This window comes from Anolis carolinensis, chromosome 2 (assembly GCF_035594765.1).
Source record: "Anolis carolinensis isolate JA03-04 chromosome 2, rAnoCar3.1.pri, whole genome shotgun sequence".
Lineage (NCBI taxonomy): Eukaryota > Metazoa > Chordata > Lepidosauria > Squamata > Dactyloidae > Anolis > Anolis carolinensis.
In genome coordinates this window covers 133,137,511-133,160,507 of record NC_085842.1, presented here as the reverse complement: position 1 = coordinate 133,160,507, position 22,997 = coordinate 133,137,511, and the positions used below count along the sequence as shown (strand labels likewise).

General features: G+C 44.3%; 1 protein-coding gene across 2 annotated transcripts in view; it reads right to left on the bottom strand.

Annotated features, from left to right (window-relative positions):
• Window positions 1-9,532, bottom strand: part of heatr9 (HEAT repeat containing 9) — a 39,435-nt gene extending 29,903 nt beyond the window's left edge. For both annotated transcript variants that reach the window (XR_010002859.1, XM_062970580.1), the window contains exons 1-2: window positions 9,213-9,532; window positions 7,742-7,791 (exon numbers count right to left, since the gene is read on the bottom strand). Coding sequence is in view for 1 of the 2 variants with exons in the window: in XM_062970580.1 (XP_062826650.1) it covers window positions 7,742-7,791; window positions 9,213-9,309 (147 nt within the window). In the remaining variant the exon portion in view is untranslated. The remainder of the gene's footprint in view (window positions 1-7,741; window positions 7,792-9,212) is intronic.
• Window positions 9,533-22,997: the final 13,465 nt, after the last annotated feature.

The window sequence follows — 22,997 nt, the reverse complement described above, 5'->3', positions numbered from 1 at the left end:
CCAAGGTGGATCCTCCCCAGACCCTCGAGGCACTCATTGATCAATGTTTACGGGCTGAAGTCATGATTGCCAACAGGAAACAGTGGGTTCGAGGCCAGGGCGGTAGAGCCGGGGCAAAACCCCCCGCTCCCGCCAGCGTTCAGCCACGTCCAGTGTGGAGACCCCCACCGCCAACCCCATACCCCAGAGGAGGCGAGGAGGTGCCGATGCAGTTGGGCAATGTGCGTCCCAGACTAGATGCCGCCGAGAAGGCCCGTCGTCAACGCTTAAACCTCTGTTGGTACTGCGGGAACGGGGGCCACTTCGCCAGAGAGTGCCCAGCCAAAGGGAAGCCTGCCGCCCGTCTTGCAGCGGCGTCCTCCACGGAGACGAAGGCGTCTGAGCCGACTGGCACACAGCCGGCGGGGGAAGCCAACGACCGGGTGTAGAGAGGCTCGCCAACCCGGTCAAAAAATCCATTCAAGAGCCGCCAACCGGGGTCCTGTTCCTTCTCGTGGTCACATTATGGTCAGCAAAAAGGGGACCCGTCATGATCCACGCCATGATAGACTCTGGAGCTACCAACAATTTCATTGATAGAGAGTATGCCGACTCTCTGGGATTACAATATCATGATTTCAAGAATGCCCGTGTGGTGCAAGCCATAGACGGCCGCCCCCTCAAGACGGGCCCCGTAAGTCAATGGTCGGAACCCACCAGGATGTGGATAAGAGAACATATGGAAGAGATTTCCTTCTTTGTTACCGAGGTTCCCCATTTCCCTGTGATTTTGGGAATTCCATGGCTGACTCTCCACGACCCTAACATCTCCTGGTCCAACAGAGAACTGCAGTTTGCTTCACCGTACTGCCAAAACCATTGCCTCGTAGCCAAGGTATGCCATGCCACAGACACCGAGCCCATCATCACCTTGCCAAAGAAGTACTCCGAGTATTGGGATGTATTCAATGAGAAAGAAGCCGAGAAATTACCCCCACATAGACCTTATGACTGTGCCATTGACTTGGTGGAGGGGGCCCCGATCCCGCGAGGGCATCTCTACTCCCTGACTGAACCAGAGCAAGAAGCTCTCAGGGAATTCCTAGAGACAAACCTTCGCAAGGGATTCATCAGACCCTCTCAATCCCCAGCCGCCTCTCCAGTGATGTTTGTGAAGAAGAAGTCAGGGGAACTACGCTTGGTGGTGGACTACAGAGCATTGAACAATATCACCAAGCGGAACAGCTATCCCCTGCCCTTAATCTCGGATCTACTGGATCGGCTTCGAGGAGCCAAGGTTTACACCAAGCTGGATCTTCGGGGGGCTTACAACTTAGTTCGCATCAGGGAAGGGGACGAGTGGAAGACCGCCTTCCAGACCAAATTCGGATTATTCGAGTCCCGAGTTATGAATTTCGGTTTATGCGGAGCCCCCGCAACGTTCCAGCATTTTGTCAATGACATTTTTCAGGACTATCTGGACAGGTTCTTGATAATCTACCTGGACGATTTTTTGGTGTTTTCTAGATCACAATCAGAACATGAGAACCACGTCAAAATGGTGTTACAACGATTGCGGGAACATGGACTTTATGCCAAACTGGAAAAATGCGCCTTTGATCTACAAGAGGTAGATTTCCTTGGTTACCGCATCTCGCCTTTAGGGCTCTCCATGGATCCAGCCAAGGTTTCAGCAGTATTGGAATGGCGGGCGCCAACTAACAAGAAAGAGGTGCAGCGTTTCTTGGGGTTCGCGAACTATTACCGCAAGTTCATTCCAGATTTTGCCCACTGGTCTGACCCAATCACTAGCTGCATCCGTGGAAAACAGCCCTTCCGCTGGACTGATCAAGCAGAGAAAGGGTTCCAGCAACTAAAGAAATTATTCACGTCCCAGCCAATTCTACAGCACCCAGATCCTGGAACCCCTTTTGTTGTGCAAGCGGACGCCTCGGATGTGGCAATTGGGGCTGTACTCTTACAACCGGTGGGAGACCACCTTCATCCCTGTGCCTTTTACTCCCGTCAACTAACCACACCAGAGAAAAATTATACCATTTGGGAAAAAGAATTACTGGCCATAAAGGCAGCTTTTGAAACTTGGAGACATTGGCTAGAAGGGGCCAAATTTCCCATTGAAGTCCACACTGATCATCGTAATCTAGAACACCTAAGAACTGCCCGCAAACTAAATCAAAGGCAGCAACGTTGGGCTTTATTCTTTGAACGTTTCAACTTCCAGATCCATTATGTGACCCCAGCCCAAACCAAGCAAGCAGACGCCCTGTCACGTAAACCGGAATACGCTGCAGGACGCAAGGAGACCTTTGAATCCCAACTGCTACAACCCGAGAACTTTGCCACGCTCACGGTGGGGAACACCAAATCCATTCCCATTGGTTCAACTTCCCCTACTCCAGGACCCATCTGTGCTCAAGAAATCAGGGCTAGTCAGCAAGCAGATGCCTGGGCGCAGGACCAACTTCGCCAAGGTCTGCATTTTCCCTTTTCGCTTAAGGATGGGCTGCTCTGCTATAGAAATCATGTTTATATTCCACCCGGACCGGGCAGGGAAAAAGCGCTTCGTCTGTGTCATGACTGCAAACCAGCAGGACACTTCGGACTATTTAAAACTATGCATTTGATCCTAAGGGATTTTTGGTGGCCCAAGATCCGCAAGGATGTAGAAAAATATGTCAACACCTGCCCAGTATGCCAGCGCTCCAAGATACGAAGGGAAAAGCCCTCAGGGCTTTTACACCCCCTTCCTACCCCATCTCGCCCATGGGAAATAATTTCCGCGGATTTCATCACTGACCTACCACCTTCCTGTGGATTCACCACGATCTTAGTGGTGGTGGACCTTTTCACCAAGTTAGCCCATTTCATTCCCTGCGAAGGCCTCCCCACGGCCAAAGAAACTGCGGATCTATTTCTTCAGCATGTTTTCAGACTACATGGATTGCCCAAGAGTTTAGTCACAGACCGTGGATCTCAATTCACCTCTCGTTTTTGGAAGGCACTACAAAAACTACTGGGCATAGACTCTCGCTTATCTTCAGCTCATCATCCCCAAACAGATGGGCAAACGGAGCGCACCAATGCCACTTTGGAGCAGTATCTTCGCTGTTATGTAAACTACCAACAGGACAATTGGGCTTCTCTGTTACCACTGTCTGAGTTTGCCTACAATAATGGAGTTCAAGCTTCTACAAAAGAAACGCCGTTCTTTGCAAACTACGGCTTTCATCCACGTTTCTTTCCCCCTGTCATTGAAACTTCAGAAGTTCCCGCAGCAGAGGATTGGCTGCAGGAACTCACAGCGGTGCAACAACTTTTGCTCCAGCAACTGGACCAAGCCAAGGAGGACTATAAACGCCACGCTGACAAACACCGCCAGCCGGGCCCCGAAATCAAGGTAGGAGATCGGGTTTTTCTGTCCACTCGCTTTCTGCCCTCCCACCGCCCATGCCGGAAGTTAGATGCCCGCTTCATTGGCCCCTATCCAGTGGTGGCGCAATTAAACCCCGTGACTTTCAAACTCCAACTTCCGCGTTCAATGCGCATTCACCCAGTGTTTCACCGTTCCCTGCTCCTTCCGGCGGATGGTGTGCGTCCTGATACAGACCAACCGGCCCCCCCTCCTGTTTTGATGAATGGGGAGGAGGAGTTCGAGGTTGAGGACATTTTGGATTCTCGCTTTCATCGCCGCCGCCTACAATATCTCATTGACTGGGTGGGTTTTGGCCCTGAGGAACGCTCTTGGGAAGACGCCTCCACAGTCCATGCTCCTGATCTAACCCGTCGCTTCCATCTGACCTATCCCACCAAACCGCGACCTCGCGCCTCGGGGAGAGGACCCCAGTTTGGGAGGGGCCCTGAGGAGGGGGATAGTGTGATGAACCATGGGCCTTGTAGTCCTGCTCAGGACATTGTAATCCCTGATGAAGATGAAAACTTGGGTTTTTTACCTTCCCAGTCTGAACTGGATTCCTCTCAGCCAGATCCTTCCCAGGCAGATCTGGAAACCTTGCACCTGCAAGAAAGTTGTGCCCCAGAAGTATGTCAAACAACCCCAGAGCCTACTTCTCCCGTGTTCTTGCGCCGGGAGTTTTGTAAACAACAGAGAAGTTTGGATTCAGCTTCGCGCAGGAGTGCGAGGATAGCAGCTAAGAATGTTGCCAATTAACACTGGTTCTCGTGAGAATCTTTAAGGAGTTTAACATCTGGTCTCAGAGTTTAGCTTTCGTTTCTGATTCCCAGGGAACCGCTTTGGTGAGAAAGTTGGACTCTATATAGGTGTTTTGCCCGCGTAGCAACTTCGCGGAGTCAATTCGTCAGCCTACGGAGCGAGTTGTGTCTGGACAGCGCGCTCCGATTCAAGCCTCGCTCTTGCTCAAGCCTTGCCTTGCTATCCAGCCTTCGCCTTGCTTCCCAGCCTTGTTTACCTGCGGACCTTGCCTTGTTTCCCAGGACCAATCCTTGCCTTGTTTCACGGATTTTACCAAGTTATTCCACGGACCTTGTTCTTGTTCTTAGTTACCTTGTTCCACGTTCAAGCCTTGTTTCAAGTATCAAGTTATTTCCTAGCCACGTTCAAGTTTTATGGACTAAAGGACTTTGTCATCTCCCCTCACTTTGCTTGGCAAAGTGAGTGTTTCGGTTATTGGATTACAACTTTGGACCTTAATATTTCATATTGGACATTAATTCCTTGGACTAATTTTGACCTTTCCTGAAAGGTCTGCTTCTGGACTATCTTTTACATTTGCTTTTACTAACTTTATATATTTCCTTAATAAAGATATTAGATAGATTCTGGCTTCTGCGTATGGTTATTGGTGCTCTGTAGCCTGGGTCGTGACAGTACCATTATACCTTAACTTATCCTTGTCCCCTAACCTCTCACCCGTGAGCCCAATCCCCTAGACTTCCGATACCCCTCAGTAAGGATCATGTAACTAACCAACAACTAACTACCTATGTATCTTCTTTCGCTAAATCCCCTTTATGGCAATCATCAAATCTACCTTTGTCTTCTTTTCCAGATACCCAAGTGTCAAAAGTCAGACGCCAATTAGCGAACAAAAATAGAGTTTATTCAGCAGATAAGCCAAAAAGTAATATTAACACAGAAAAAACCTTGAAACACTTCACTATCAGTGCTTCAAGAGAATTCAAACAAAAATATAATTCAGCAACACAAGCAGGTAAAAACAAAGCTAAACAAACTTAGTGCACACTGCACTTTCTGAGTCCAAGCCCTGCCAGCCGGCTCTGTAGTTTTCAAAGGAACAGTTCCCAAAAGAAAACACCAAATTGGTCAGGAAACAAACAAACAAACTAAGAATGCAGTAGACTGCTTCCACAATGTGGATAAAGCCGAAGGCTCCAAAAGGATGGTGAAAAGACATCGTCCGGGATTCCAAGGTCAGGTCAGGAGATAACAGCGGTGTCCAAAGAGCAAGCCAGTAGTCAAAAGCTGATAGTAGTCATCAATCACAGGGCGAAGGCAGTAGCAAGGTCAAATTCCGATCCAAGGTCAAATTCCGATCCAAGGTCTGAAGAGGGTGCAGTCATCCAAAACAGGTCCACGATAAGACACAGCGAGAGCCAAGCTAGGTGATAACAGCAGATTCAAATCATAGTCCAAGTCCAGTCTTCATGGAAACACAGAGATCCCAATGGCGCCTCAGCAACACCTTGCCACACGCAAGGTGCAGTGGCCAAACATTCCCATTTTATTCCCCTTCCTCCTGGGTGACCAAACACTCACACCCAAACACCAGGTGTCCCAAATCTACTCAGAGTCTGAGCTCCACACAGCTAGAGCTCGTGGATCTGGAGTACCTAGCAATTCGTCGGAGTCCCAATCATCCTGCCCACACTTAGCCCCATGAACACTTAAAGAACCATCCTCCCTTCTCCAAGCATCCCAATTGGGATCAGCTCCTGCAGAAACCCCAGGTTCAGAAGTATCCATAGACCCCAAATCCCCAGACATCTCCGGTGGCTGTGCCCATTCAGTGCCGGCTTCCCCAGCCACCACCTGTTCCTCAGCATCCATCTCCCCATCTGAATCTTCCTCAGAAGATCCCCCATATAGCTCTCTAAGTCGCTTCCTGTGCAACTGCTCCAGTGAACCCTCATCACGAGGGTTTTTTCTTCCTCTTCGAATTCCATCCCCATCAACCATAATCCCCGAAGGCGCAGTCACAACACCAAGTGCCAGCTTCCATTTGTTTAAAAATCTTCATTATTTCCTCTTCTGTTACTATTTGTCAGCTTGGCCATTTTGATAGATTCCCCCAGTTTAGCTCTCCAATCTTTAATACCTAACTCTTCTTCCCCCTTCCATGTTTTAGCTATTATAAGTCTTGCTGCTACAAAACAATATTAGCAAATTTCTTCATCTCCTGCGCTAATGCACCTTCTAAACCTAATAAGCACATTTCTGGGTTTTTCTTGACCTTTTTGGTAATCATATTGTTTGTTTGTTTCACTACTTTTATCTGGAATTCTTGAACTGTACTGCAGGTCCGCCATACATGGAAAAAGGTTCCTTTTGCGAAAGGTTCTGAGATTACCTGAAACATGGTCAATTCCTGGAGTTTGGGGGAAAGAAGTCAAACTGTCATATTTTTATTGTGCAGTTAGAATTACAGATACAAAGAGCCGGAAGGGAGCACAAGGGTTATCAACCCAACCTGTCTGTACTACAAAATAAATAACTAGAGCTCCTGAAAGATGCCCATTCAAATTCTGTTTAAAGACCATTTACACTGGAGGTTTTATCATGCTCTAAGGAACTCCACTGTCAAATATTTCTTATAGTAAAGGAGGTCTTCTTTATGGTTAGGGGAATCACTTTTCTTGTAAGTTGAATCTATTGATTTGTGTTCTAATATCTGGACCAGAAGAAAACAAACCAGCTTAATTTTCTGTTCTTAGGGTTTGTCCAACTATTAGGAGCAGCACAACAGTTGGGGTCTGGGAACTCTGTAGAGTTTCCAGAGGTCCAGGGACTAGTGGTTTTCCACCTGTGGGTCCCCAGGTGTTTTGGCCTCCAACTCAGTTTATCAGCTGTTAGGATTTCTGGGCGTTGAAGGCCAAAACATCTGGGGACCCAAAGGTTGAGAACCACTGGACTAGAGGGACACACTTTCCTTACTACTTCTACTACTACTACTACTACTACTTATTATTATTATTATTATTATTATTATTATTATTATTATTATTATTATCCTATCAGAACTGAAGTATATGAGGTGATATGCAGGGTACACCACTAAGTACTCCAATCAACTCAGTTTGTTAACTTGATCTCCTATGAAGTCTACATCTCTGCCAACACTTACATAAAAGAAGCAACTACCAATAGTCATAGCCTCACTTAACAGATGTCTGTGTGACAGGAATTCTCGAAAACCACAGATCCTCGAATTCCTGCAACATGGCAGCCTCCCCTAACCTGGCACTTTTAAGATGTGATTGAATACATGTCCCAACAGCCTTAACTAGCATGAATATTGTGCTGGAGTAAAATAGCATTCCCAATAGTAAGGCCCAAACCAGAACCAAGTTCCATCACTGAAAGTTGAAAGGCAGATGAAGACCTGCCCCTCCATAAACAGGATTGGGTGACCAGGCCCTTCGTTACAGCAAAAAGCGGAAGACACTGGAACACCAAATAAAATAGTGGGACCCTGCTACCTTTGAGTAATCCTGAAATAGTTATGTGAGCTTCAGAAAGGAGTACCTGGTGAATGGAGTTTTTTGGCATCTTCCACTGGACAGTCAACCTGGCCGCTGAAGGAAAAGAAAAAGGAAAACATCCACCACTATTCAAAATGGTTACTTCTTTTAGTAATCAACATTCTACCTAAAAGTGCTATTCAGTAGAGTAAAATAGCATTCCCAATAGTAAGGTCAAACCAGAACAACATTCCAGTTGCAAGTTTACATGCGTAGATAGGTGCTATTGTCCTTGTATCCGGGGCCGGGCTGTGGCGCAGGCTGTGTAGGGGCCAGGCTGTGGCGCAGGCTGTTGAGCAGCTGCAATAAATCACTCTGACCATGAGGTCATGAGTTCTAGGCCAGCCCGTGGCGGGGTGAGCTCCCGTCAATTAAAAATTAAAAATAGCCCCTGCTCGTTGCTGACCTAGCAACCTGAAAGATAGTTGCATCTATCAAGTAGGAAATAAGGTACCACTTATAAAAAAAAAGTGGGGAGGCAAGGTTAACTAATTTACGACCTGGAATGAGGAAGTGCCGTCAGAGTGGATGATGAAGCAGCTGCTCCCCCCTGTGGCCAGAATCGAACATCCCTCCCAGGAGAAGGTTAACTTGCCTCTGCGTCTGTCTGTCTCGGTCTCTGTTTGATGTGTTTATGGGCATTGAATGTTTGCCCTATGTGTGTATAATGTGATCCGCCCTGAGTCCCCTTCGGGGTGAGAAGGGCAGAATATAAATACTGTAAATAAATAAATAAATATGGCTTTCCCAGAGAACTTTTCCTTGGGTTCTTAAATAAAGGTAAGGAGAGTATTTCATTATTTGGACGTTTGAGGCTACAACTCTCATAGATTCTTATCCCTGAAAATGTATACTGAGAGTTGTCAACTGAAATATCTGTAGAATCAATGATTTTCCAACCCATTTTAAACACATGCTTTTCAGTTTAGCTAAGAAAGGTTCATATTAAAAATACATATGGGATTGCAGCCTAAGAGATTCACTGCAACACAAGATTTAAAGTGATACAAGTCGTTTTTGTTGCTGCGCTTTTCTACACTAACAAAGATTGCTTTTCTAGATTGTAGTGTTCCATCATCCAACAAAAAGTAACAGCCAGCAAAAAAATATGAAATGAAATGAAAAATGTCATTTACAAGAAAAGTCTATGGAGACACTACTTTATTTAAAGCAAATACAACATACACTGTAATGAAAATGTATGAAACATCATGAAGGGCTGAGTGAGAAAAGTCGGAGCAAAATCTCTAGGCTTCTGCAGACCTACAACACTCCACACATCATTTGTTACAAAAATAAAGTATGATTTTTAAACATCCCAAAGAGTTCTCTCACACCATCAGCCTTTCGCTGAATATAATTAGAAAATTACTTTGTCCTTCTTCATTAAGTATTGTATATATATGTCACAGGGTAATCCTGCTTATATGATAACCAAAGAAATCATCAGCTCGATGCCGTCTCATGAGACTCACCTTTGTCTTCTGGTGTCTCAATCATGTCACCCCATGATGATACTCTAGGCATTTTGGTACGAGAAGTCATCTCTGGGAGCATCTTTGACCCACCCATCTTTGAGAGCTTTCACTGCAGGTTTGGGGCTTGATCTACAGAGTTACTCCAATAGCTGGTGACCAGGTTGTCAGACATTTGGAATTGCTTGAGTATTTATTCCCTGAACTGAGTGTGAGTAGTGATGTCATAAACCATTTCTATGATTAAGCCTTTATTTTGCATGCATGACCAAACATAAACCCAGAGTGATGATAGCTCAATCCCAGGTGTTTGTGGGTGGTACTAATTATTTGAATCCGAATTCCTTCTGGAGACAGAAAGCCATGATCAGTTTTGTCAGATTTACTTTAGGACCTTTACAGAAGGAATATACTCCTATTGGTTCTACTGGACCGCTGGGCCATTTTCAGTACCATTGATTAGCAATATATTTCTGGGCCACCAGGTTGGGATAGGGCACAGAGGATATTATCTTATGATGACAGTCTAACCCAAGCATGGGCAAACTTTGGCCCTCTAGGTATTTTGGACTTCAACTTCCAGAAATCCCAGCCAGTTTACTAGCTATTAGGAATTGTGAGAGTGTAAGTCCAAAACACCTGGAGGGCCAAAGTTTGCCCATGCCAGATCTAGACCTTTTTAATAGTATAATCTTTGAATACTGCTGCTTGGCCCCATAGCTTTGAGCCTATATCATCCCACAAAGTTTCTCACATATTGTATGTTTACATCAGATCTGCACAACATGTAAGTAGAAAGAGGCCAAAATTATATAGGCTAAGCGAGGGGAACAGTGACTGCCATCGGAAGAATGAGAAAAAGAACACGCTGTGGAGAAGTGTCAGGATTGTCTGATAAGTTGAACTTTTTTAGTATGCTTTACACAAGAAATAATTATAAGGAGAAAGCCTTGCCTTTACACTCCCTTATAGTGAGGAGGAAACATAGACAATCTAAGAAGACTCGATTCTTTCCCCTGGAAAAGACTCACCAGGGGCTGCTGGTAGATGTTGATGAGGAGGTTGCAGGGATCACGAGGGTGAGTAATGCTATTATGCCTGCTGATGAACTGAAGGACTGGCCGATTAACACCAAAGGACTATTACTGAAGGAGAGTCATATTGTGGATTCAGGAAGAAGGAGAAGCTTGGTGAAGGAGCTGGCACAAGCCGAGTTTGAAAGTCCTGATGTTACGGTAAAACAACACTGGGGCTAGAACCCAACACCAGAAAAGCTCCCAACCTCATTTTCGGAGAAGGGACACTTTAATCCCTTCACACCCAAGAATTTCTTACAGCAATATCCCCATCTCGATTTACAACAAAGAGAAGAATTGAATGAGGGCTACTAGCACCTGGAAGCCAAGTGTAATGCCTTTTCTAATTATTTGCTGATAATTAAGAAATTAAGTATCAACAAGAAAGCACGGGGCTCCTGAGCACACTTGCAAAAATACTTAAAGCTGTTTTGGGAAGCCGGTGCACCTGTGATTCTACTAAAACAATGCTGGCTGTTATCATTCCAGTTACAACCAAGCAGGACACAGCTTCTCCCTGCCCCAAAGATAAAAGAACTAAACAGACAAAAGTAGATAAAACCAAACACCTCCAAGTCAACTGTAAGAGCCAGAAAAAAAACCATGACCATTAAAGGGAAATTGAAACAAAAAACTATCTGCAAACAAACAGGACGTGCCAGGAATTGTAAACATGGATTAAAGAAACTTTTAACATTAATCCCACCCTCAAGAACTTTGGTAACAAAAAAAAGGGGAAGCAAAAAAGGTCCTTCAAAGCAAAGCCATGGTGCTGTTGTGAATGAGCCTTCTGGGGTCAATGATACTACTGATAGTAGCAGGAAGAGAAGAAAGACTCCTCGGGAGCAAGACTCATTTGAGGAGTTACTGAGAAAGAGGCTTAAAGAGATATTTGAGGAATCAACAGATGAGGATTCATTTGAGGGTTTGAAGGGGATGAGGGGCTTGAAATCGATGTTGGCGATGTGGCACGGGCTGAAATGGATGTTGGGGATGTGGCACGGGCTGAAGAGGATGGCATGGAGTGGACACGCGCTGCAGAGGATTGTGATGGGGAGACTGGGCTCACTGGTGATGGGGACACTGAGGAAACATGGGGTCCTTCAGGATCGGACCCAAGGTAGTCTAATTGGAGGAGTGGGGATAGTTCCACAGCTGAGGATAGGTCTGGGCGTCGGCAGGGTGGTTTCAGTTCAGATGAGGAATGGGAACAACCTGTGGGAAGGGCAGTGCCCAGATCAAGTTCTGAAAACGAATTGTAAATAAATTGTGGGCATTTGGCCATTGGGCCCTTGCGTGTGGCAAGGTGGTTGTTGGGCGCCATTGTGACGTCTCTAAGCTGCGTGAGCACTGGAAGCCAACACGGAGGCCAATAAACAATCTAATATCTTTATTAAGGCAATAAAAGAATCAAACAAAAACAAGCAGAGTATATAGTTCAGCAATAGTCCTTTTAGGAAAGGTCAAATATAGTCCAGTAATATGTCCAGTATTAGAGATCAAGTCTTTAAATCCAATAACCGAAACACACTCAAACTTCTAGGCAGTTTGAGTGGGGAATAAAGCAAGGTCTCTCAAGAGAGTTCCAGTTCAATGTCCAAGGCAGGGAAACAAGGCAAGGCAAGGAAGCAAGGCAAGGCAAGTTGGTCGTGGTGGAACTGAAATGCAGTCCAGTCTTGGCAGGGAGACGCAGCGCCCAGTCTACTCAAGAGTAGAGCGCCGTAGGAACTAGAGTCGATGTTAACCTTCCAACTGACACGTTGACACCATGATGGCTAGCCTGTGCCCAGAACTTTTATGGAACTTCAAATCTTCCCCAAACCAGGTGCCTGAGTTCACATTTTCCCAAGGGAAACGGACTGAAGACAACAACTTTGCCAGATGCAACCCTCCCTGAAAACTCCCAAGGGAAACGGTTTAATTAGCGTCCTCTCTCTCCGCTAATCTCGCGCTTCGTCTCCGAATCTCCTTCTCAGAGCAGTGTGTTTTGAGAAACAATTTCCTATCGAAAGGAACACTTTCCGGGGAACCAGGCTCTGTTTCAAGGGCTTTTGTAATTAGCTTTGGACCCAAGCTGTCAACAGGGAACATCTGGAAGGGAGCAGATTCTTGCTGAGTTAGAGAAAACCCCATATCCTCTTCAGTCTGATCTATAATGGCTGCGGGGTCATGACTCGAGGGTCTCTGAGACATCACAGCCATTGGGTTTCGTGTTCATGTTCCTGAAGACTGGCTTGAGACTGTGCAACCGACGTAAGTTTATTCTGGGTTACTTCTACGACGGGGGTTGGAACTGTGTGGGTTTTCTTTAGACTGCATTGTGATTACTGTCTGCATTAGTTTGCCTCCGTCGTTTTGGCTACTTGTGTCAACCCATTGACAAGGACTTTGCTGTGACGACCTCATCTTGGACCTTGGACTGGACATCATTTTGGCATTCTTCGCTCCCTATTCTGGCTTGGCTTCGTTCTCAATCCTGTAACTACTCTCCGTTACTGACCGCTGGCTTCGTTCCTGACCCTGAAGTAACGCTCCGCTCCCAATTCCGGCTTGATTCCTGGTTCTGCAGTTACGCTCTGTCATGGGTCCTTGGCTTGGCTTCTGACCCTGCAGTAACTCTTTGCTCTTCGTTACTTGATTTTGGCACCAGGTTGTTTGTGCTGCTTCCGGTGGCAAAGTTCAGTCCGGTTTGGGACGCTGTTTGTTTTGAATCTTTGAACTCTGTTTTGTAACTCAGTTGGGATTCTGTTTATTTTGATTCCTTGGGAATTCGGCCCGTAGTTTGTTTTGCGTTCTCCATTTTGCCCTGAAACTTTGAGCTGAATCTAAGCAGTTTTGTTTTAATCCGGATTATATCTCTGGATAATCTGGATTATTTTCCAGTTTGATTTTTTGGAGTTTTTTCAGTATAAATGTCTGTTTCACACTGAAGTTTAAGTTTCGCAAGCTCCTGTGTTTTAAGAGCTTTTTTGAGTTGTTTATACAATAAACTGTATTTTCATCCATCGGCTGGCGTCTGACCTTGACAAAGGCCTTATAGGAGGGCTGAAAAGGTAGGGCCGCAGATGAGAATTACACCAGCAAATAGAAATTGTGGTTTGAAACAGACCTCAATCACTCAGTTCTTTCCACCTATAGTGCCTGGAAATAAAGAGGATAAGGCAAAGGCCCCTGGAGAGGAGAATTCTATTCATCCACTCAAAAATAGGGTTATCCAGATAGTTAGTTATCAGAGGACAGGAGGGTTATCAAATCTGACTAAGAGACAGCATAACAAACTAGTAGAACTTAGGCATGCTGAATCACACCTAATTGATTCTGGCTTGAACAACTGCATATAAAAATGCAAAGGAGCTAAAGATATCTGGATGGGCTGGAAAATTAGTGGATAAAGAGTTTGTAGAATATTTACATTTACAGTAGAGTCTCACTTATCCAACATAAAGAGGCCGGCAGAACGTTGGATAAGCTAATATGTTGGATAAGGAGAGATTAAGGAAAACTCTATTAAACATCAAATTACATTATGATTTTACAAAATAAGCACCAAAACATCATGTTTAACAAATTTGACAGAAAAAGTAGTTCAATACGCAATAATGCTATGTAGTAATTACTGTATTTACAAATTTAGTACCAAAATATCACAATGTATTGAAAACATTGACTACAAAAATGCTTTGGATAATCCAGAATGTTGGATAAGCGAGTGTTGGATAAGTGAGACTCTACTGTATATTAGAAGCTGCTCTTCATATGACATGGTTTCCAGACTTCTTACGATTTTGATCATTCTCTTTTGTTATATACCAAAATGGTACTATGGGGAACCCTTTCCTCTTAAGAACACTGCCCACATGAAATACTTTTCTTTTTTATCTTCATGAAGAAATTCTATGATATATGAAAGCAGTGTGCATATAAGCACACACTCATCTCCATGCCTTTTGTTAACAAGGGGTTTTTTTATGGTCAGCTCGAAGAAGAAATTGGTTCCTATTAATCCAGACAAGAGAGTTCTGAAAGCAAAACAAAAGGTTTTTTTTTTGCATTTGAATACACTACTGCTTACAGACCATTAAATTGTGAAATTGCTACAATGCCTAAGGATTTGTTGCTTTATGTAATCCTGATTATAACAGCATAGAAATACAGTGTAAACAGTAAACACACTGAAAAGATCTTTGAACTTGTAGCATTCTGAGCATTTTCACTTAGTGGCCTAGTCCACAGAAGCCTGTAGAGTTACAAACATCTGACTTGCAAATGAATCATAGCTAAGAATGGGAGTGAGGCAACAGGAACTGAGAGAAACCTACCCTTCGGAAGGGAAATTCACTCTTAGAAGAGTTATCATGGGGAAAATGTGTCTCCACTGAAGCTTTATCACCAATCCTTGTTTCCACAATAAGCCAGATTTATAAAAATCCAATGATCATAGGGACAGAGAGTGAGGTGAAATCTTCTGAACAGGGGCACAGAGATGTTAACCCTTCCCTATTCTATTCAAAGCTAAAAGATATATATTTAGCTAGAGTTACACTTTAAAAATGACCTGTTCCAAATTACTTACAAATTCAATTAAGAACCAACCTACAGAACCTAACTTGTACATAACTTGAGGGCTGCCTGTCCTTGAGTTAACGTACACGTAAAGAAATCTTTCATCTTTGCTACAATGGAGCCCCCAGTGGCGCAATGGGTTAAACCCTTGTGCCGACAGACTGCTGACTTGAAGGTTGGGTTGCTGACCTGAAGGTTGCTGGTTCGAATCCAACTTGGGGAGAACATGGATGAGCTCCCTCTGTCAGCTCTAGCTCCATGTGGGGACATGAGAAAAGCCTCCCACAGAGATGGTAAAACATCAAACATGCAGGCATGTTCTGGTCAACGTCCTCGCAGGCAGCCAATTCTCTCACACCAGAAGAAACTTGCACTTTCTCAAGTTGACCCTGACATGAAAAAATATCTACTACTCATAGATAACAGAGCTGGCCCAAGGCATACTATTTCAAAGGACAAAACAATAGCCCACAGACACTTCCATTCTCAATGTAGTAGGCCTGACTAGCATCTGAATCTCATTTCAGGACAGGAATTTGGGCCAGATCTTCCACCCATAGCACATGAAAGCTGTATCGTGCCCAGCGTCTTTTGCATAAGACAACCAACTTATTCTGCATAATGGTAGCGTTGATCCTGCGTAGCTAAGGCAAAGACTGAGTGTACGTGTGTAGTCACTGTTGCTGTTCATATTTAATCACTTCCTATATCTCAAAAGATTTTTAAGGACACATAAAAACACATTTAAGAAAAAAGACAAATAATATTTTAAATCAAAGTCTGAAATACAATTCTTAACCAAAATGGCACATTCAATTTAGGAAGGTTCAGTCAAAGAGATGGGTGTTTAATGAGATAAGGTACATCTACACTGTAGAATTTATGCAGTTTTACACCACTTTAGTTGCTATGACTCAATGCTATGGAATTCGAGGAGTTGTAGTTTGATGAGGTACCAATCCTCTTTGGCAGAGAAGGCTAAAAGATCCTGCAAAACTCAAATGCCTAGGATTCTGTAGCATTGACCCATGGCCATTAAAGTGATATCAAACTGCATTAATTCTACAAAGTAGATATATGCATAGTCCACTTTGTCAAACCTGAAACATCATACTGGTGGAAGTGGATGGATAAGCAGAAGTAGCAGCTACTAATAAAGCTGAGACTGATGTTGATAGTTGCAGGGAGAATATTTCCAGATGATCTGATCATAATCTAGGGTTAAAGTTGGAAGTGGGGGGGGGATGTATACTAGATATACTAGGGAGGGCAAGCAGAAAGATCTTCAGCTTGACCTGCTAGAGAGGATATTTGAGAACTCAGTGGGCTATAACCAAGATTGGTGGAAGGCTGCAGATCCTTGTGGCAACCTGTAAAGTATCCATAGTAATTATTTGCCCATGAGCCAGTGCCTATTGATACCTGGCTTAAAGTGCCCAGTAAAGACCTCTTTTAAACCTTAACTTCCAGAATCCCCTGGCTAGTGCTCTTGGCATGAAGTCCAAGCTCTGAGCAATAACATTGGGCACATGAGAATCAGAGGGTTAGAGTGACTTTGTGACAATGTGTTTGGTATTCAGACTTGTCGTTTGCCCATGAGCCAGTGCCTGTTGGTATCTGACTTCAAGTGATGTGTGTGTGATTTTCTTTAAAAAGGAAAATAAAGAGGAAGTTGCTGTGTGACAAAATGAGGGTTGCAGGGAGGCTATTGAACTGTGAAGCTAGAGGCATGCAATGTACGCACACAACCATTTGCAACTACTGAGTCATCCTTATATAAAGCACAAGGTGGAAACAGAAATACGTGTTTTAAGAGAGCTGGAAATTGTATGAAAAAAGCACTGGTGGCTATAAACCCACTTGTTTGGATACAGTACAGGGTGAGCCCATCATAACTGATAACAGAAAACTTATCTCTGGGAAAGGAAACAAGGTTGCCATACAACAAAGAATCATAGAATCATAGAATCGTAGAGTTGGAAGAGACCTCACGGGCCATCTAGTCCAACCCCCTGCAAGAAGCAGGAAAACCACATTCAAAGAACCCCTGACAGATGGCCATCCAGCCTCTGCTTAAAAGCCTCCAAAGAAGGAGCCTCCACCACAGTCCGGGGCAGAGTTCCACTGCTGAACAGCTCTCACAGTGAGAAAGTTCTTCCTGATGTTCAGGTGGAATCTCCTTTCCTGTAGTTTGAAGCCATTGTTCCGCGTCCTAGTCTCCAGGGCAGCAGAAAACAAGCTTGCTCCCTCCTCCCTATGATTTCCCTTCACATATTTGTATATGGCTATCATGTCTCCTCTCAGCCTTTTCTTCTGCAGGCTAAACATACCCAGCTCTTTAAGCCACTCCTCATAGGGTTTGTTCTCCAGACCCTTGATCTGACCATTAGTTATTTTCAGAATTCTGTTTTGATAAAGATTGAGGCCCCTTCTGCTCAACCAAATAATCCAGGTTATCAAAGCAGAAAATTCACATTAGTCTAGACTGCCATATAATCCAGTTCAAAGCAGATAATGTGGATTTTATACAGCTGTGTAGAAGGAGCCTAAGTGATTTAGAGAAAATTTGGAATCTGAAAGTAGCAGACAATGATCTACCATTAGTTCATACAATGGCAGGGAAGAGTTCAGTCCCTTTCCCCTTTGCTGCTCTGCACAAACCTGTCTCTAAAATGATATGTATTTATATTGTGCTTTTGACTATTCACAGTGCACCGCAAAGATTACTTAGGTTATAATAACTTTGTAAATCAGCAATTTTATTCTCATTTTCTAGGTGGGAGGCTGAGGTATTGTTAGCTAAGGAAATTTAGGTAGTTGCAACCTGTAGTTTATCAGACAGAAATTAACTGGATACTTATGAGTCATGAGTGTATGACAGAGAAATCTGAACCCAAGTCAAATCTCTAACGCAAATAACAAATTCCTTGGGAGGAAATCTTCTTTTCATTGTGCTGCTAGCCACTCTGCTTCATTCAGTCTTTATGTCATCCTCTCCTGGAGTTTTGGGCTGAAACTTTCATAATCCCTAACCAACATAGTCACTGCCCTTGCAATCTTGCCATCCCCTCAGGTATACCTTGTTATTATATCTCTTCAAGTTGACTACAATTTATGGCAATCCTATCCTGGGGTTTTCTTGGCAAGTTTTATTAAGAGGGGAGTTGCCATTGCCTCACTGAAGGTCATCTGACAGGTTCCCATGGCTGAGCAGGGATTTGAATCTTAGTCTCCAGAAATCTTAGTCCAGTATTCAATCCATTACAACATGCTGGCTCTGTCAGTTAGATCTGGGTCTCAGATTATGGCCACAAAATTTCAGGACCTGGAATCCTGTGCTAGTAACCTTAGGTGGTATAACTATCTCAACTTTATAAACAATTCCTAAATTCCATTACTCTTATGGGGGTCCTCCTGGATTCGGGGCTGACTCTTGAGGCCTAGGTGTTGGCCGTGGCCGGGAGGGCCTTTGCACAATTAAAACTTGTGCGCCAACTGCGACCATAACTCGAGAAGTCAGATCTGGCCATGGTGGTCCATGCCTTAGTTACCTCTAGACTGTATTATTGCAATGCGCTCTACGTGGGGCTGCCTTTGAAGACGGCCCGGAAATTACAATTAGTACAACGCTCGGCAGCCAGACTTCTAACTGGAGCAAATTACAGGGCGCGTTCAACGCCTCTGTTTAAGGAGCTCCATTGGCTGCCGTTTATTTTCCGGGCCCAATTCAAGGTGCAGGTTATCACCTACAAAGCCCTAAATGGTTTGGGACCCACCTACCTTAAAGACCGCATCTCCCCCTATGAACCCGCACGTTCGCTCGTCGGGGGAGGGCCTCCTCTCGCTTCCACCACCTTCGCAGTCGCGGTTGGTGGGGACGAGAGAGAGGGCCTTCTCTGTCGTGGCCCCCCGGCTTTGGAACTCACTCCCCAGGGAGATCAGGCAGGCCCCTACTCTCCTCTCCTTCTGGAAGAGCCTAAAAACCTGGCTCTTCCAAAAGGCCTTCGATGATTAATCGTTGTAAGTTTGATTTATCTGCCCATTCAACAATAGCTCCATCAATGATGCTTTGCCAGTATTATAATGCACTTTATTGACTATTTTAGCTGTGGATCTACCTCTCCCCATTTTGAAATATTCTGCACTTTGACCCAGATCCGTGTATTAGTCTCCTGTTTTTAATATTTTATTCTGTATGTTGATTTTTATGATTGTTTTATTGTTGCTGATGTTTTATTGTTGGGATATTTGTTCTATTGTCTTCTTGTTGTTGTTGTTATATTGTTGTGTTGGGCAAGGCCCCATGTAAGCTGCCCCGAGTCCCTTCGGGGAGATGGGGCGGGGTATAAGTTATATTATTATTATTATGTGTTAACTTGTGCTTTCTAAAGCGTGGTCAAGGAATAACAATTTCAGCAAAGAGAACCAAAACAATAGCCAATCCCTGATAGCCTGAGTTACCATAAAAACATTGAAACTACTAGAGCATTTCAAATCTGTCCATCAGATCTGGGCCTTCATTTCCTTGGAGAGCTGCTTGGAAGACTCCACATCATGTCCTCTGAAAACCTCAGTGAACTGTGACTGACTTTGAATAATTTACTTAATTCATAATTCACAGTTCATTAATTCGTAATGTGTAATTCATTAATTTTTGACTTCTCAATTCACAAATGTGTCATTTGTAATCGGCTCCCCAACTTGAATATTGATAGAACCTTCCCAGTATCTATTGTTTGCTTTAACAGGTATAGTCCCAGATAAGGCACTATTTTGAGATAAGTCTCCTGTCCAGTCCTTCACTGGCACTAGACAGGATGGTTCCAATATTTCACAGATGATAATTGTGACATGTATAATCATGCTACATCAGAGTGTATCTGGTATGACAAAATTATTAAAGAAAAAAGAAATTCGAACAAAAAGAGGATGCGATTGTTTGCTTTTGCCCAAGTCTACTGGGAAGGATAGGTTTCCATCTTCTCCTCTTCCACTGGGTACAAAATACCTTTTGCACATTGACCTCATTTTGCAGCAATTTAACAAGCAGGGGACAAAGGTGGGGAAAGTGAGAGGAGTGTAGAGAAACTGGAGCAGTTTAAAAGCAACAGAAAAAAAGATGACAGAGGATTAATCAGAACTGTCCTCACCAAATCAGGATAGTTAGAGAGTATGAAACCTCCAACACCAGAGGTCAGAATGCTTCAAGATATCACCTGCTGGACACATAAGAAGAGGAGAGTTACTACACTTTGTCCTGCTGTTCCTGTAGGTCACTGACCAGGCCCCATCTCCACTGACATATAATGCAGTCTGAAACTTCATTATATGGACAGTGTAGAGACTCATAGTTAAACTGTATTATACGAGTTTACACTATCCATATAATGCAGGTTCCTCTTCTTGTTCATTATACTGTATTCTGGGGTCCATTGAAAGAATGTGACACTAGTGCAATTTTTCACAACTGTGAAAAAGTGGAAAATGCAGAATGGGAAAAAGTGACAAAAGCTTCCTGGAAACTGTCAAATGAGAATGAAAAGCATGGAGAACTGTGGGAGAATTACAAGGCAACCATCCACAACAGTGTGAGAAAACTATATCATAGATGATCACAGCACTCACAGTTTCAAACAGTCTCTGTAGCCAGGTCAGCCCTCGTCAGCATTTGGAATGAGGCCACCAAAGAATCACAGGTGTTGTAGATTATATCTCAGAGGAGGGCAATTGCAAACCACCTCTGAATATTCCTTGCATAAGAAAATTATTTTGGTTGTCATAAATTGACAGGAGATTTGAAGGCACACAGATATACAGAAACACACACACAGCATAGTGAAGGTATAAAGCTCCCTTTTTTCTTTTCTTTTCTTTTCTTTTTTTTTTCTTTCTTTCTTTTTTTTTTTTTTTTTTTTTTTGCAGAACAAGGAGTTAGTGTGAAAACACCCTGGATATCACAGAGAAAATATTTTTAGCTTAGTCTTCTAGCTTTCTTTGGGCATGACGATGTTTGATTATCTGAACCCGCGCTTGCAGACAGATATAGTTTGGTCCAACTATAAGTTCCCAAACTGTGTAGTGTGAAGCCAAATTTCACAGGACTTTTTGATGAGCAAGGACTATGAGGTCACCTGCCAACATTCTTGGAATTTTGAGTTGTCTGGCTGCAATTCCTACTGGAATTAAAAGCCCAGCAACAATGTATTGATTTAAGCTATACCCGAGCTAACAGCCATTGGAGTGGTTAAGTGCTAGACTAGGACTCTGGGAAACCAGAATTCAAACATTCACTCAGCCAGGGGAACCCATAGGGTTCCTCGGCTTCAGAGGAAGGCTATGACAAGCCTCCTCTGACTAAATCCTGCCAATAAATCTGTAGGGTAAGAAACAAACTGAAGACATTCCACAACTACAACGGCGGCAGCAGCACTCCAGAAAAAAATGTTTTTGTATGGCTTGCTTTGTGAATTGGCCTATACCAGTGATTCCCAACCTTTGGGCCTCCAGGTGTTTTGGACTTCAGCTCCCACAGTTCCTAACAGCTGGTAAATTGGCTGGCATTTCTGGGAGTTGAAGTCCAAGACACCTGGAGGCCCAAAGGTTGGGACTACTGGCCTATAACTTGTAAGGAAAAGACATACCCTTGGGAGAGAGGAAAACTACGAAAATTGTTTCAGCTCAACATTGTTTAAATCTTTTTGTGTTGCCCAACTTTGGCCATTTCACTAGCCAAAAAACAGACATAGGTTGGGAAAGTTAGAAAACAAGGATTTATAAGAAAATTGTATACAAAGGAGGACATGAAGTGGGACTGATCCACGCAAGACCTACAAGTCCTAGCAGACAAAGGATGCATTGGCTTATATGAATTCTTTTATTTTCACGAGCTGGCATTCTTCCAAAAACTTTTTCCTAATAATAACAAGATAAATGTATTACCTGGCTCTCCTTGCAGCTCAAAGAGGGGTACAACAGGGTTAAAACAGAATGATAAAATGCAGCACTATCAACTTCATCACACTAGAGAAAAAAACCACTTAAAATCCATTTCTGCCTCCTGCAGAATTCTGGGGTTTGTAGTTTAATGAGGCTGTTAAAGGCTCCTCCCTAAACTATAAACCCCAGAATTCTGCAGGAGGCAGATACTGTTTTTTAAGTAGATTTTTTCTCTCTAGTGTGATAAAGCCTGTGAAAATACATATAACACAAAATGACACTATAGAAATATAGGTTAAAATCCACAAATTTAAATTGACTTTGTTTGCCTACCAGAAGAGATAGGTCTTCAATTGCATTTTTTTAACTCTGACAAATGATTTAGCTGCTAAATAAGGGTATGTTTCCTCTATGGATCCCGCCCACCCACCCTCTTTCTTTCCTGTCAGTGATCAATACATGCCTTTTTAGTTTTCCTGCTGTGTGATTCACTGCTTAGCTGAAATGATGAACAAATTTCCCAAAGTCTTTGTGTCAAGTTCTTCACAGCCACCCAAACTTTGGGACTCTCTGTGAAGCATTGCTATAGAGTAGCCATCCCAAACCTTCAGAAGACTCCCCCTCCACCCAGAACTCTAACTCTGGCCCTGGGTGGTTCAACCATTAGGTGAGCTAGGATGCTGCCTGAGGCACCATCCTATAGGGGGCGCCATTGAGGCAACTCTGCCCAGGCGTGGCCTTCCTGCCTCCGCAGCCGTGGCCGTGGCCTGGCCGCAACCAGGCCGCTGCCGCCAGAAGGCCATTCCTGTGCAGAGGTGCCTCAAATTCTGCCCAGGCGTGGCCTTCCTGCCTCCATGGCCTGGCCTGACCTCCAACCAGGCTGCTATGCTGCCCCTTTAAGGAGGCTTGGGAAGGTGTCTTTGACGGGGAGGAGACAGCTCTCAGGAGCAGGCCAGGATCACTTCCCTGTCCTTAAAGCAGCAGTAGGGTGGCCTGGTTGGAGGCCAGGCCAAGCTGTGGAGGCAGGAAGGCCTCTTACCTGCCGGGGCCTCTGGCGACCCGTCCCGATACAGGCGGCAGAACCAAGCGGTGAGCCGGTGCCGAGATGGGTGGCCACTTGCACCATGCGGCCGCTTGGCCCCACCCTGCCTCTGGCAGAAGTCTTTGGCCCCACCCCGCCTCTGGCAGATGGGCGAGATGGGTGGGGTGC